This window comes from Sturnus vulgaris, chromosome 19 (assembly GCF_052056855.1).
Source record: "Sturnus vulgaris isolate bStuVul1 chromosome 19, bStuVul1.hap1, whole genome shotgun sequence".
Taxonomy (NCBI): domain Eukaryota; kingdom Metazoa; phylum Chordata; class Aves; order Passeriformes; family Sturnidae; genus Sturnus; species Sturnus vulgaris.
The window spans coordinates 8,505,494-8,518,989 of NC_142261.1; the positions used below are offsets into that span (position 1 = coordinate 8,505,494).

General features: G+C 60.9%; 1 protein-coding gene across 1 annotated transcript; it reads right to left on the reverse strand.

Annotated features, from left to right (window-relative positions):
- Positions 1 to 13,234, reverse strand: LOC106864871 (tRNA (32-2'-O)-methyltransferase regulator THADA-like). The gene is made up of 31 exons (XM_088176154.1): positions 13,114 to 13,234; positions 12,489 to 12,666; positions 12,225 to 12,311; positions 11,920 to 11,947; positions 11,461 to 11,609; positions 11,165 to 11,287; positions 10,820 to 10,940; positions 10,420 to 10,574; positions 9,839 to 9,923; positions 9,414 to 9,550; positions 8,905 to 9,102; positions 7,844 to 8,540; positions 7,604 to 7,756; positions 7,403 to 7,512; positions 7,111 to 7,271; positions 6,704 to 6,870; positions 6,247 to 6,432; positions 5,624 to 5,775; positions 5,119 to 5,262; positions 4,744 to 4,848; positions 4,342 to 4,542; positions 3,942 to 4,092; positions 3,594 to 3,828; positions 3,211 to 3,450; positions 2,865 to 3,090; positions 2,548 to 2,754; positions 2,118 to 2,356; positions 1,743 to 1,925; positions 1,024 to 1,290; positions 737 to 942; positions 1 to 636 (listed from the first exon to the last, which is right to left on the reverse strand). The coding sequence occupies exons 1-31, from the start codon at positions 13,215 to 13,217 to the stop codon at positions 344 to 346; spliced, it is 5,688 nt and encodes a 1,895-aa protein (XP_088032280.1). The 5' UTR covers positions 13,218 to 13,234; the 3' UTR covers positions 1 to 343.
- Between the last annotated feature and the right edge of the window lie 262 nt (positions 13,235 to 13,496).

A 13,496-nucleotide genomic window follows, 5' to 3' on the forward strand; every position in this document is an offset into this window, starting at 1 on the left:
AATGTTCTTGGCCTCTTTATTTGGGATAAAAGCCCAGGTCAGCCAAGGACCAAAGTGCTTGTTAAAAAAACAGATGCTGAGAGTTGACCATGAGGGGTGTGAGAATTCTGGAGCACATGCCCCCTCCTGCCAGCCAGAGTTGAGGGCAAGGAAGCCATGGACATGGGCCAAGGCAATGCTGCACTGGAATCCTCGGCTGAAGAGTTAGAAACTGCGAACAACAGTGAGTGTGTCCCACACTGTGAGTGGGATTCCCCTGAGTTACACCACCAAACCTGCAGGCCTGGCTGCTGGTCAGAGAGAGCATCCAGGAAATGGAGGGAGATGGCTACAGGATTTCGTATCACACTGCTGCATGCCTGGAGCTGTCAGTCCCTGACGGTGGTCCCAGTTCCCCTGGTGCATTGTGCTGATTTGGCACAGGGGCCAGCCCGTGCTGCACCAGCAGCTCCTGTACCAGCTCCAGCTCCTGCTCCAACTCCTGGGTGCCATAGCCGAGGACTGGCACGGCGGTGGCACCTTCCCCCAGCACCTGCAGCACCCGTGCCACCAGCTGAGCCCTCACCAGCAGCACGGCCAGGGCTGTGTGGAGTTTGGCACAGCCCAGCGCCTTCATCCCCCAGCGGACAGCAGGCCCTGTGGAGAGAGTGGGTGAAGGAGCCACGAGTGTGGCGGGGTCCCCCTGGGCAGAGCTGGCCTGGACAGTGCTTGTCCCAGGCTCCAATGCTTGCCATACCTTGGCTCCAGCAGCGTTTGCAGTACTGCAGGTCCCTCAGCACACCGGGGCCTGTGGCTTCCACCCACTGCAGAGCTGAGGCATGGAGTGGGCTGCCAGTGGGAGCCTTCTCCAGGAGCTGCACCAGGACTGGGAGCAGCTGCCGTGCCAGGACAGCTGGCTCTGCAAAAACGTTGGGTTCATCCTCCTTGTACAGGCTGGCAGCTCTGGGGGGAAAGCCAAGGTGTGAGTGAAGCCAGGGGCTGGCCCCGTGATACCCCACACAGTCCAGAGGCCCAGCAACTCACTTGTTGGCCTCCAGCTCCTCCACGACACTCCTGAGGTCTAAGATGGGGAGGTGTTGAAGTAGTGAGTTGAAAGTCTCAGAGTGCTCCCCAAACTCTCCCAGAAGGAGCTCTAGGAGGCTCTGGAGCCCCACATTGTCCTGCACAATGATGCAGCCATCTTGCAGCAGCTCCCCTGGGCTCTGCCGCAGGAGGCTGGCGAAACCTGAGGCCTCATGCCGGACCTCCCGCTCCTCATCTTGCAGAAGGTGAATAGCCATGTTTATCAGCCTGAGGAAAGGGAAGAGAAGGAAAGGGAAGCATACTGCATGTCCCAAAGCGTCCCAGCCTGCTTGGAGAGGAGGGAAAGATAAGACTTCAGAAGAATGCTTCCCTGAGGGGCTTTTCTCCTGGACTGTGGACACAGCCACCACCCAAGAGCTTGGAGCTTGAGAGGGTAGGGGCTGTGCCGAGGATTGAGGGACCCAGCAATGCCATCTGCTGGTCATAAGGGACTGGCTGCTTGTATTAAAATGCCACCCACGCATTTTTTGGTAGACTGTGAGTTCTTGAGTGCCGGTGATTTTTGAATGAGTGGGGTTTTCTTCAATACCCTTGAGTTTTTGCAGGGGACACCTTTTGCAGAGTCTATTGACCTCCAGCAGGCTGGGGCTGGCGGGAGCAGTGCTGCTGGGAACAGGCTGCAAGCACAGCCATCCCCAGGGATGGGTTCAGTGACTTACCGCAGAGCCACGGGCACGAGCGAGGCACGGGCAGCACGCAGGGATCGCTGCACCACGCCAGCCCCTGCCATGTGCAGGGAGCGGGCAGCTGCCAGCCGCAGCACCTCGGAGCACGTGGACTGGCTGCACTCCTCCAGCACCGCACACCAGCGCTCCACCAGCGCACCATCCTCGTCCCCAAACCTGCCAGAGGCCAGGGAAGGAGAGTGAGTTCAAGCACACCTTCTGCTCCATTACGGGACCAAAGGCTGCCCTGAGATCACAGGTGCAATGCTGTGATTTATAGGAGACAAGTCACGGCTCTGTTTCTAGTAAGGACTAAGTAAGAATCTGCTGGAAGAGTTGTGCAGCCTCCCAGCAGCAGCAGGGACCTACTGGTGGGCGAGCAGCAGGCTGGCAGCACACAGTGCCTGGAAGAGAAGATCAGGCCCAGGACACTCAGCCTCCACCATGTGCAGCAGCATCTCCAGGCATGATGCTGAGGAGCCCTGGAGCTTACTGGAAGCTTCCTGGGACCATGACGAGGGATGTCTGTAAAGATGCAGCAAAGCCTCAAGGTACAATCTCAGGAACTCTTTGTCCCTTCTCTCTTGCAGCACTGACCCCAAGCTCTCCTAGTTGACAATAGAAAAGAAGGTACATGGTTAGTGGTCTTAGCACTGCAGGACCAGGCAAGTGCCCTGCACCCATGCGCCCTCAGCCTGGGGAGCACCAAGATTCTCAGCAATGAGATCCCAGGGGTCCCATTTGCATGGTGCACTGAGGAATCCCTGCTTTACTTGGCGACTTTTGAGCCCCATCATACCAGCAATGTCAGCCCAAGAGCATTCTCCAACTCCTTGCACATTCCTCTCTCCCCAGCAATCACCCAGCTCAGGATAGCAAGCTGGGTGTCAGGGTTGGGCTGCTGGAGAAGTGAGCAGACAGCAGCAATCTGCTCACCATCAGCCAGCCGGGCTGCCTCGCTGCACATGAAGTGGGCCATGGTTTGGTGGAGGATGGCTGAGCCCACCTGCAGGAAAAAAAACAGGATTCCCCTTCCAGTGCTCAGCCTGGAGCAATCCTTGCCTAGGCTCACTGCCAGTCAGGCATGGCCATGATTTTCCAGGCACGAAGCAGTACCTGTGGGTTGGCACAGCCTGACTTTCCCTGCTGCAGGAGGCTGCCCAGCTCCGTGCTGATGGTGTCATGGATGTACTGGGCAAAGTCAGGGCTGAAGGATGTAGGCAGGAGGGCGAGGACCTGCAGGAAGGCAGCGCGGACGAGGGGGCAGCGCTGGGCAGGGGTGAGCAGCCAGCCCCGCGCCTCCAGCTGTAGAGCCACGGGGTGTAGTGCCTCGGCTGACAGCCTGCGTGGAGACACAGCCTTACCACGGGGCGCGGCCCCGAGATGGGCACCCTTCTGTGGCCAAAAGGCTGCTTTTGGCACAGAGAGACCCCAGCTGGGGAGACAGCATGGCAACACTCACCCGCCAGTGCCCGTGGCAGAGGCCAGCAGTGCCCGCATCTGCAGCAGGTGCCCGTGGACAGCGTTGTGTGAACGGATCTGTCCGGGTGCTGCAGGGAGCTGCTGGGCCAGCTGCAGGAGGAGCCTGCAGCGCTGGGGAGGGGGGACAACAGGCACCAGAGCCTTGGCAGCCATCGCTCGTACGGCGTAGATGGGGCTCTCTGCCAGCCCCAGCAGTGGCCCCAGGAAGGGAGCAGAGGGACTGTGGAGCAAAAAGGGCGCCATGTGGTGATGCTCTGGCTGGAGTAAAATCTCACAAAGAGCCAGGGCCAGCCTCAGCAGCATGGGAGCCCTTCCCACTGCAGGAGCCTTTGGCTGAGGCACAGCATCCCCACTGCTCCATACCTGCCAGGACTGTCAGCACCAGGCTGCAGCTGGGCCAAGAGGGTGAGGATGGCGTGGAGTGCAGGGTGCAGGCGGGGCCCCCCTGGTGTGGGTGCTGTGGCCACTTTGAGCTCTCCAAGCAGCACAGCACCCAGCTTTGGGTGCTGCCCGAGGAAGGCGTGCAGGCTCAGCCCCTCTGATGGGCAGCCATCCCTGTGGCTACACGGCTGTCCCAGCAGCCGGGACGTGAGGGCACCTGCAGGGACAGAAAAGGCAGTGTCAGGTCCCATCCAACTCTGCCAACCCCCTGCACTTCACCCCATACAGCCTCCGAACTCTGGGGGCTGTGGGATGTCTGTCAGTACTCACTGAAGAGCTGGATAGCCGCGTTCCTCATGGCCCAGCACGGCGAGCCCAGGCCCCGCAGTGCCAGGGCCATCATAGGTGTGGCATGGCACAGCACTGCCCCGCCCAGCCCCGCCCCGCGGACCAGCGTCTGCAGCACGTGGAAGGCACACACCTGCGGAGAGCACACGGGGTCAGTGGCACCATGTTGGGAGGGGGCTCATGCTACCATGTCAGGGGAAGAGGGGGGGAAAAAACAAGGGAGGCAAGAGGCCACCAGCTCCCAGGTGCCAGGCTGCATGAGCAGGGCTGTGGGTTTCTGCTCACTCTGAGTTCTCACGCTCTCACACTCAGCACCTGACACAGCTCTCTTCAAGGGACCCAGCACAGATCACCCTGCTCCCAAAGGGAACTCCACACCCACCTGCGGGAGGTCGAGGGTCTGGTCCCAGTCCTGTGGCAGGGCTGTGGCAGCCAAGGTCAGCAGTGTCTGGATGCAGCGGGTCAGGAGTGGCCGTGCCTGTGCCGGGGGCTCCCCGCTGACGATGCAGAGGAAGAGCATGGGGAAGCCAGCAGCACGGCGTGTGATCGAGCTGCTGCGGGGCCCACTCAGTGCTTCCAAGCCCTGGCAGAGAAAGAAAATCACCTGAGATGTGGCTGGAAATCTGTCACCTGGTACCTGTGGCTGCCCTGCCAGGAGGGCACCAGCTCTGCACCAGCATCCCAGCTGCCAGGAGGGTGCTTGCCCCAGGGAGTGGGGACACTGAGAAATGACCCTGTGCACCTTAGGGCACACGGGAAACAAGGGGCACAAAGAGTACTGTACCTGCTCCAGCACAGCCCGTGGGATGGCCTGCAGCTCCGGATCTGGGTGGTTCAGCAGAGCAGCACAGAATTTGGTGAAGCCCATGCTGCAGCCCTCCACTGCTCCCTGGGACAGAGCCGTGTCAGGACGAGCACCCCAAAGGCCCCCCATAACCCCAGAAAACTCTTTGTGAAGGGGAAGAGCAAGTGAGAAGACACGATGCTGTGGGGATGTGATAGGGTCTGGCACTGGGATCCCAGCGAGGGGACTTCCAGCCATCCCCACGTCCTGCCCCAGAGCAGACTGTGCCCTACTGCACTTGCTCCCTCTCCACCCCAGTATGCCAGGGCGTGAGCAAGGCTGGAGGGATGGCTAAGGGCTCAAATATGCTCTTACCCAGTGCCGGCACCGCAGCAGGATTTCCTGGAACACCCTGGTGGCCACCTGCAGGCTGGGAAGTGGCAGGAGGGGCCCCAATTCAGCAGGCAGTGCTGGGGATAGCAGCAGCTCGGCCAGGCCCCCCAGGAGCAGCCCAATCTCCTGGGAAGAACAGGAAGGTCAGCAAGACTGGCAGGGAGGAGAAGCCGGGCTGGGTGGCAGCAGGGCTGCAAGCCCGGCAGCCTAGCTCTGCCACAGCAGGGGACTATCAGTGTCGGGGAAGAAGCTGGGCTCCGTAAAGGCAGGCAGGGAGGGGGCTGCTTTTGGGAGCCTGGTAGTTGCATCCTTCCTGGAAGAAGTTGAGGATGTGTAAGAGCACTGAGCTAAGCACAGAAATTCCCTCATGTTAATCCCCAGAAAAGAAGAATGGCCCAAGGGGAGGTGAAGCAGCAGCTGGGGTGGGCCGGGTGATGAGTGCCATGCTGGGCTGCCCTCTCCCAGTGCCATGAGGAGGGGTCCCCACCTTCACTGACACCCAGCAGCACGTCAGGATCAGGCTGTGCTCCTCTGACAGCAGGACTGAGTCACCCTCCTCTTCCTCTTGCCCTCGGCCCTTCCCCAGCATGATGAGGGAGCCAATGGCATTCCCCATCTCTGCAAATGATGGGGCCGCAGCTGCAAAAGGAAAAGCCAGTTCTGAGCAGGATGGTGTAGGGCAATGGGAGGGGGATGCTGCTGGGCTTTGGGAGGAGTCCTCTGTCAGAATGCACACAAATGGCAATGGCTCCTGCCCTGCCTCGTGCCCCACTCAGGACTACAGCTGCATTTTGCCCACTGCTCTTTCCAAGCCCTTGCCGTAAGGGCTCTGCCAGCCCCTCCTGTTCCAGCTGTTTACATCTGGCAGGTGCCCAACTGTTTCTGGAAGGCTCTTCCCTCTAGTGCTGCTGTTCTCCCATGGAGTTGAGAAAAGGACCCAAAGCCAGGCCCAGCCTCACCATGGTCCCCTGCTAGAGGCACTGAGCCCAACGCAAGTGTATTCCCCTTGGGCTGGAGGGCTGCTGGGCCAGGAATGGCTGTGACAGAGTTGTCACTGGTTCCCAGGGATGGTTCCCAGGGCTGGGTCCGCCCCCATGGGGACACGCTTACCTTGCTCATCAGCACCAGGGCCTTGCTGGCTCTGCAGAGCACCCAGCAGGAGGGAGGTGATGTCTCTCACTGTGGTGACAAGGCGGGTGAGGAGCTCCTGCCAGCTCTGCACCAACTCTGCTGCCTGCATGGAGACGGCCACCTCCGGCACCTGGAGCAGGCACCTGCGCAGGGCTGCAATGGCTCCTGTAGAACACCCACAGCTCACTGTGCTGTCAGCACAGCCCTGGCTCTCCTGCCTGAGCCCACAGCTGATGTGGCTCAGGGGCAGGGGAGTGAACAGGAGCCCTGGGCAAGGCAGGAGGAGTGCCAAAACAGGGAAACCGAGGCAAGGATGTGGCACCAGCAACAAGCTGTGGCCTCAGTTCTGCCATGGTTCTGGTCTGCCCCAGCTCCCAGGCAGCTGCTGCAGGAGTTGCTCCCTGCCTTGCCTTGCCCTGCCCAGCTGGGGCCGTACCGTGCATCGGTGCAGTGGCTGCTGCCTGCAGCAGGTCCTGGCACGCCACCTTGTACTGGGCTTCCAGCATGTGGAGAAGGTGCTGGGCAAAGCACAGCCCTCGGCTGGGCAGCGTCAGGGCTGCCTCAGCCTCCAGAGACAGGCTCTTCATGGTGCCACTGTCTGACCTGGGGCAACAGGCAGATCCTGCTGTGAGTACCAGGGAATTTCCTGCCCATCTTGTGCTACGCAGCTCCTTCCTCCCCTGGTGCAGACTCCTGTACCTCAACCCTTCCCAGCTTCCTACGTAAGGCTATTCCAAACCCCATCTATGACCACAGACTGGTGAGGCACCAGTGCTGCCAACACATTCTTGGAGGGTCCTGTGCCACGGCAGGGAGAGGGAGGGGGATGCCAGGAGCTCATACTTCTGCAGGATGGTCTTCATCAGCACAGCTCCAGCTTCAGCCTCCTGCACTCGGGGGCTGCCCAGGGTGTCCTGGGCCAGCTGGAAGAGAGCCAGGGCAATGGGCTCGGGGAATGTGGCAGGGAAGTAGCGGACAAGCAGCTCTGAGGCCAAGTCTCTGATCTGCCAGGACAGAGAAGACATGGGCAAAAGTGGGACATGGGAGAATGGGAAGCATGGTGGGCTCCCTCTCTGAGCCTGCTTGAGGTCAAGGCATCATCTTTGTGACCTGCCCGTGGCTTTACAAGGCTCACCTCATTAGTGCTGTCCTGCAGGCAGCTCAGCAGTGCCAACAAATTGGGCTGGGAGAAGAAGTCCCAGCAGCCGCTCTGCCTGGTGTAGCTCAGCAGCGTGGCCATGGTCCCTGTGATGGGGACACGGGGCGGCTGGATGGCATTGGCTGGGAGTATCCCCACAGCTGTGGGTCATACTCCAGGTAGCTTGCCTGTACTCACGTGGGGGCTGGCCTTTCTTCCTGTCGGGGCTCCAGGTGTCTGTGCAGGTCTCCAAAACAGCAGCCAGGAGGAGCAGAGCTGTCTTTTTCCTCTGGTAGTTGGAGCCTGGGCTGAGCGAGGAGATGCTGAGTTGCAGCAGCCATTCCACAAATCCTGTGGGCAGAGAGTGTGGCAGCAAGGGATGTCGAGCACATGTGAATCTCCCAGGGCTGTGGTGAAGGTGCTGGGTGGCCGCCTCACCTACTGCCTGAGCAAGCTGCTCAGCTCCCTTGCCTGGCCCGGAGCCTTGCGGCGCCTTCCCTCGCAGCTGGGCCAGCGAGCTGTCCCGCAGCCGCACCAGCGCCTTCCTCAGCGCTGCCTGCAGCAGCTGCCGGAACGAGGAGGAGTCGCAGTTGAGGTTGAGGGGCAGGAACTCCCGCAGCAGCTGCACCTCGGTACCCAAGAGGGGCTGGTTGGTGTTGGGGCTGCAGCAGAGCAGGCCCAGTGCTGCCAGCCGAACGCCCTCCTCGCGGGTGCCCAGGCAGCGGGAGAGCCGCTCCAGTGCCTCATCCCCCAGTGGCAGCGCCCCTGCCACACTCTTCTGTGCCTTCAGCAGTGACACCCAAGCTCGGAGTGACATCGTGTCCTGGCCACCAAACTGGGCGGCCAGCAGTGCCTGGGTGGCCGGGAGCTGCCGCAGGGTCCAGGTGAGGAGGTGGTTGGCAACATTGCTCTGCAGGATGGGCAGGGGAGAGCAGAGGGCCTGGGAGAGCAGGGGGAGCCAGCAGAGTGCCCACTGCTCTGCCAGGGCCACCTCTGTGCCCCGCTGCCCATCCCGCCACTGGCTGCACTGCTGCCGCACCAGGACCTTGTAGACCTCAGCAGCAGCAGGACACAGGTGGTTGGTGGAGAGGCAGCTCAGGAGATGCTGTGGCAGGTCTGGGTATGCATCCAACACCTGGGAGAAAGGCAGGTGACCCTCATCTCCCTGTGAGGCTGAAAGCTGCATTTGGGGGAAGGACAGATGGGTACAGACTACACTGCAATCACCTCTGGCACTGAGCATCTCTGGTACCTCTAAGCTGCTTTTGGCTAGCTTTCACTGGGCACTGACAGGCAAGGCTGCCCTTCCCACTGGCACTCCCCAGGGATGCACTGCTGTAGCTCACTACTCCAGGGATGCTAAAATAGCCCATCTGGGTAGGAAGGCCCCCTGCCCACACAGCTGAGCTGGGGAGAAGATGACAGGCAGTGGACAGAGGCTGTGCCTCAGCAGCAGAGCCAGCTGACACCAAGACTCCCCATACCCCTGCCTTTCCTACCTGCTGGCTGCCCATGTAGGGGACGATGGCACACAGGGGCACGTATCTTGCTTTGATCTGCCATGGCATTGAGACCACCCTCTGCAGCATCTGTTGGTAGAGAGGTCTCTCCTGGTCCTGGAAGTGCTGGCACTCCAGGTGGTAGATCTCCAAGAGCAACCGGAAGGAGCTGTGGATGAACTCAGACACACCTTCCACCTGTGGGAGAAGGACAGCAAAAAGGGGGGGTTAGTGTGGGCTCCCTCTCATGTGGAGAGAGAGCTTCACCTCCCTGTCCCGTGGCAGGTGAAGCACCAGGACATGGCACTCTAGAACCTGTGTGTGACAAATGCCACAATCTCAGCAGTGTGATTGCCCCTGCCCTGCCAGCTGTAGGCAAGGGAGTGTATTTGGCTGATGGAGCTGAAGCAGGCAGGGATGTGTTATGGGCTGTGGACAGCAGCTGAGACAGGTGAAGGAAGAGCTGTTCCTGGCTACCACATTACAGTCCTTTGGCCCCGTGTCCTTACCGGGGTCTCTGCGTTGTTCCACAGCAGCTGGGTGACCTCCTGGAGGAGCTCAGTGTCCTGGGCCAGGATTCGGGACCCCATCAGGTGCCAGAGAGCAGCCAGGCCTTCCCGCAGGCGCTGCAGCCACAGCGCACAGGCTGCCAAAACAGAGAGCTCTGCTGCAGCCCTCGCCTCACTCACCTGCACCAGAGCCAGCACAGCCTGCAGGCTTAAGGACCTTGTGTACTTCCATTAACTACATAAGACCCCAAGAGGGTAAGTGCCCATTGGGCTGGAACAGAAATTAATGGCAGTTTCCAAACCAGCTACCAAGACCCAGAAAAGCATCTTCCCTGGGAGACGATGAAGCACACGGGGAGTCCACGCATCACGGGCACAGTGAACCTTTCACACCTCCCTGCCATGGCAGGGTCATTGTCTCCTACCTTGGAAGCAGTAGTAGTGGCAGTCCTTCTGCTCCCTGGTCAGGGCACACACAGCAGGAAAGACCATGTCCAGCAGCAGGCAGGCCTGCAGGGGAACAGCAGTTCAGGGAGTGGGCAGGCACAGGATTTCCAGGGAGAAAAGCCTGCCATGAGACAGGCAAGGAGAGTGCTGCCTGGTTCTCCCACTCTTACAGAGCTCAGCTCTGCTCCCTGCCTAGAAGTCCTCAGCTCACGAGGACTTGGGAGAGGCTAGAGGTGGGCAGAGCTGAGGCTGTGCTCTGCAGGGACAGCCCCAGGTTCATGCCATGGAAACACAGGGTGAACACTACTTTGCTTGTGTAGGGGCTTTTGGCACCACTTTGTTTCCCAGCCCCTCAGGAAAGAGAAATCCTTGCTTGGATGTGTTTGGAAAAAGCAGGTTCCTTGGCTAACTGCCTATGCTCAGTGGGATGCATGGAGCTGCTGGTGTGGAGGAGTGCAGCCTGCCTTCATCCCCCAAGGATCTGCAGGCACCACAGGCAGCTGCCAGCCCTCTCCAAGGGCTCCCTCAAGTCCTGTCTGCTAGGTTTGAGCTCTCCTACCTTGTGGGGAAAGCCCTCCAGCTGGCAGCTGAGAATGTCCATCTTGCAGCATGTCAGCAAACCTCTGGTGAGCACCAGCTTCTCCAGCTCATCTGGCTCCAGGACAGGGGGCACTTCCACCACCAGCTCTCCAAACTTCAGCTCCCCAGTGCCTGCTGGAAGACGACTCCACTGGATGGAGGGAAGGTGGCAAACCCAAATGCTGCTCTGAGAGCAACTGCCATGGCTCACTCCAGAGCATTCATGGGAGGTGGCTGGAGACAGCTGGAGCTCCCAGACCCTGAGAGACAGGCATAGCAGCAGAGCCCAGCTTGGTGCCAGCCCCTGTACCCTCACACCCAAACATGCCTATGACTCTTTGCCAGAGACGTCCCCAGCTCAGGATGGAGCACATACATACCTCGGCTGGGGAGCTGCAACAGAGTCAGCACAGCACTGGCCCCATTCTGGGGCTGGGGGGCCGTGTTCACCAGCATGCTCAGGGCTGTGCCTGCCAGCAGCCTCGTGTCCTTGTTCAGGGCCTGGACTTGCAGGGAGGCAAAGGCACAACTCAAAACACCATTTAAATCCCAACCACATTTAACTGCCCCTGCAAGCAGCTACATGGGGTCTCTCAGACATGCCAGACACTGGGCTGTCTCTGCAGGCTTGCCTAGGGGAGGGGAATGGGGAAAGCACATGGGAAGGACAGTACTGCTCTGCTCCTTGGGACAGACAGCTCCATCCCTCCCAGGGCTGTACGCACCTTCCCCCAAACCACTTCCAGCAGCAGTCCCAAGAGGCTCTGCAGGGTCTCACTCTTTCCTGATGTGCTCCACACCAGGGGGGCCACGTCCTTTGGCAGTGTCTGGAAGACCTGGAGGCAGGCCTAGAGGAGCAGAAGGTGCCACAGAGATGATCAATATTCCTTACTTTTGAGAAAGCAGCAATGCCCCAGGAACAGGCATTCAGAGCAGCTCCATGTGTTACATCCCTCTGGACATTGCCTGACCAGTCCTTGCAGGTACTGAGCCTTGCCCTGCTCCACAGTCTGGCTCTTACCTTGATGACCAGGTAGCCCCATGTGCTGCCAGGTGCAGGCTGGCCCTGCAGCACCCAGCGCAGGGTGGTGGCCAGGCGCTGCAGCAGTGGGGCCAAGTTCTGCCTCCAGTGCTGCCGGCCCAGGCTGCTCTCCTCCAGGAACATGGACACTGCGGGCAAGGGCACAGCATCAACCTCCAGCCCTTCTGCAGCCAGCCCTGCTCCCAGCTCAGCCAAGGGCTGCACTGTTGGCAAGTGAGGTAAATAACGGGGCTGGGATGCAGGGGATGCTTTGGCTTGTCTGGTTTCCAACTGTGGGCGGGCAGAGCTGGATGCTTCTGGGACCTCTGCAGAGATCACGCTGATCCCTGCTCCCCTCCCATGAGCACAGAGGACACAGTTTGGGTTGGTAGGAAGTGTTTTGTGCACTGGTGGTGTGACCAGGGACAAAACCCTGGAAGGTAAGGAATAGAGACTGACCTGACTGAAGGTCCCCAGGAGACAGCACCTGCAGGGACAGAAGGATAGTTTGTCCTGTGTGACAACATGCTGGGGCTCAGTACCTTAGGCAGGAGGGTCCTGCCAGTGCCAGATGCTGCCCCACAGATGAGCAAAGGGCTGGTGTGATAGGCAGCCACATGCTGCCAGCTGCAAGCAAGGGCAAATCCCCGGAACGGTGGAAGTGAAGGACTGAGGCAGCCCAAACCAGGAGGTCCCTGTGACACATGGTCTCCAGCTAAGTCCCTGTGAAAGCCAGTGCCACTGCACAGCCGGGGCTCTCTCACCTCTCCCTGCAGTGCCAGGCCAGCCAGCAGCATGTCCACTTCCTGGGCCAACAGGGCTTCCCTCCCCACTGCCAGCTGGGTCACCATCTGCCAAGAGACACCCCAAGTGAGCTGCTTTGCCCAGACCCCTGGGAGACACCAGCTGCCAAGTGCTACTGGGGCAGCCTGCAGCACCTCCGAGCCCCTTTGCTGGTAAGGATGCCAGAAAGCTCCAGAGCTGTGCCGGGAGTGAGTTAAGCCAGCCCAGCCGATTGCCTTACAGACCTGTTCCAGTTTCTGGAAGGAGCTGGAGCTGCTGGTTGCCTCCATTTGGAAAGCCAGGACACAGCGGAGCAGGGGTCGTGCCTCTGCCTCACCCAACGCCTGCAGACCCTCACTCAGCACCCGTGTCAGCTGGAGAGCCTCCTCCAGGTGCTTCTCTTTGCATCTCTTGGCAGTACTCCTGGAACAGACAAGGATAGGGGTGAGGATACGCTGGCTCGGTGAAGTTTGTAGTGGGGGAATACCCCGATTCAGTGGGACCTGCGATTGGAGTGCCCTAGCCTGCGATGCTCCTCTCTCCCAGCTGCACTCAGCACTGCACTGGAGCGAGGACGGAGGGACGGCGGCGGGGGGGAGCTACACAAAACCCTCAAAGCTCAGCGTGTGCAAGCCCTCGGTGGGGCAGAAGGGCTCGAAAATCCTAAGAACTGCAGCCCTACTGCTGCTGCTGAGCAGGCTGGAAGGGAACAGGGGGCAGGTGAGCGCGGCTCGAAGCCCTCCCTGGGTACCGATCTCACACTCCCGACCCGCGCCCAGGAGAGGCACGGGCACTCCACACCGGGGGTTTCCCGATGCACCCGCCACCGGGGGGATACCGGGAGCTCCCTCCCTGGGGCCGCCCTCTTACCCCGCGAAGTGCCGCAGGCAGCGCAGGCAGGAGAGCACTGTGGGGGCGAGGCCCCGAGTGCCGTAGAAGGCGGCGCAGGCCCGCGCCTCCCGCTCGGCGCCCATGGCGGCGGCACCATAGAGCCGGGCCCTCACGGCGCTCGGCCGCGCCCCCTGGCGGCGCCCCCTGGCACTGCCCCGGCCCCGCTCCGCCCGCAGCGGCACCGGGAGCGCTGGGCGGGACCCGCCACCCTGCCTCCATCCCGGCCGGGACCCGCCACCCTGCCTCCATCCCGGCCGGGACCCGCCACCCTGCCTCCATCCCGGCCGGGACCCTCCACCCTGCCTCCATCCCGGCCGGGACCCTCCACCCTGCCTCCATCCCGGCCGGGACCCGCCACCCTG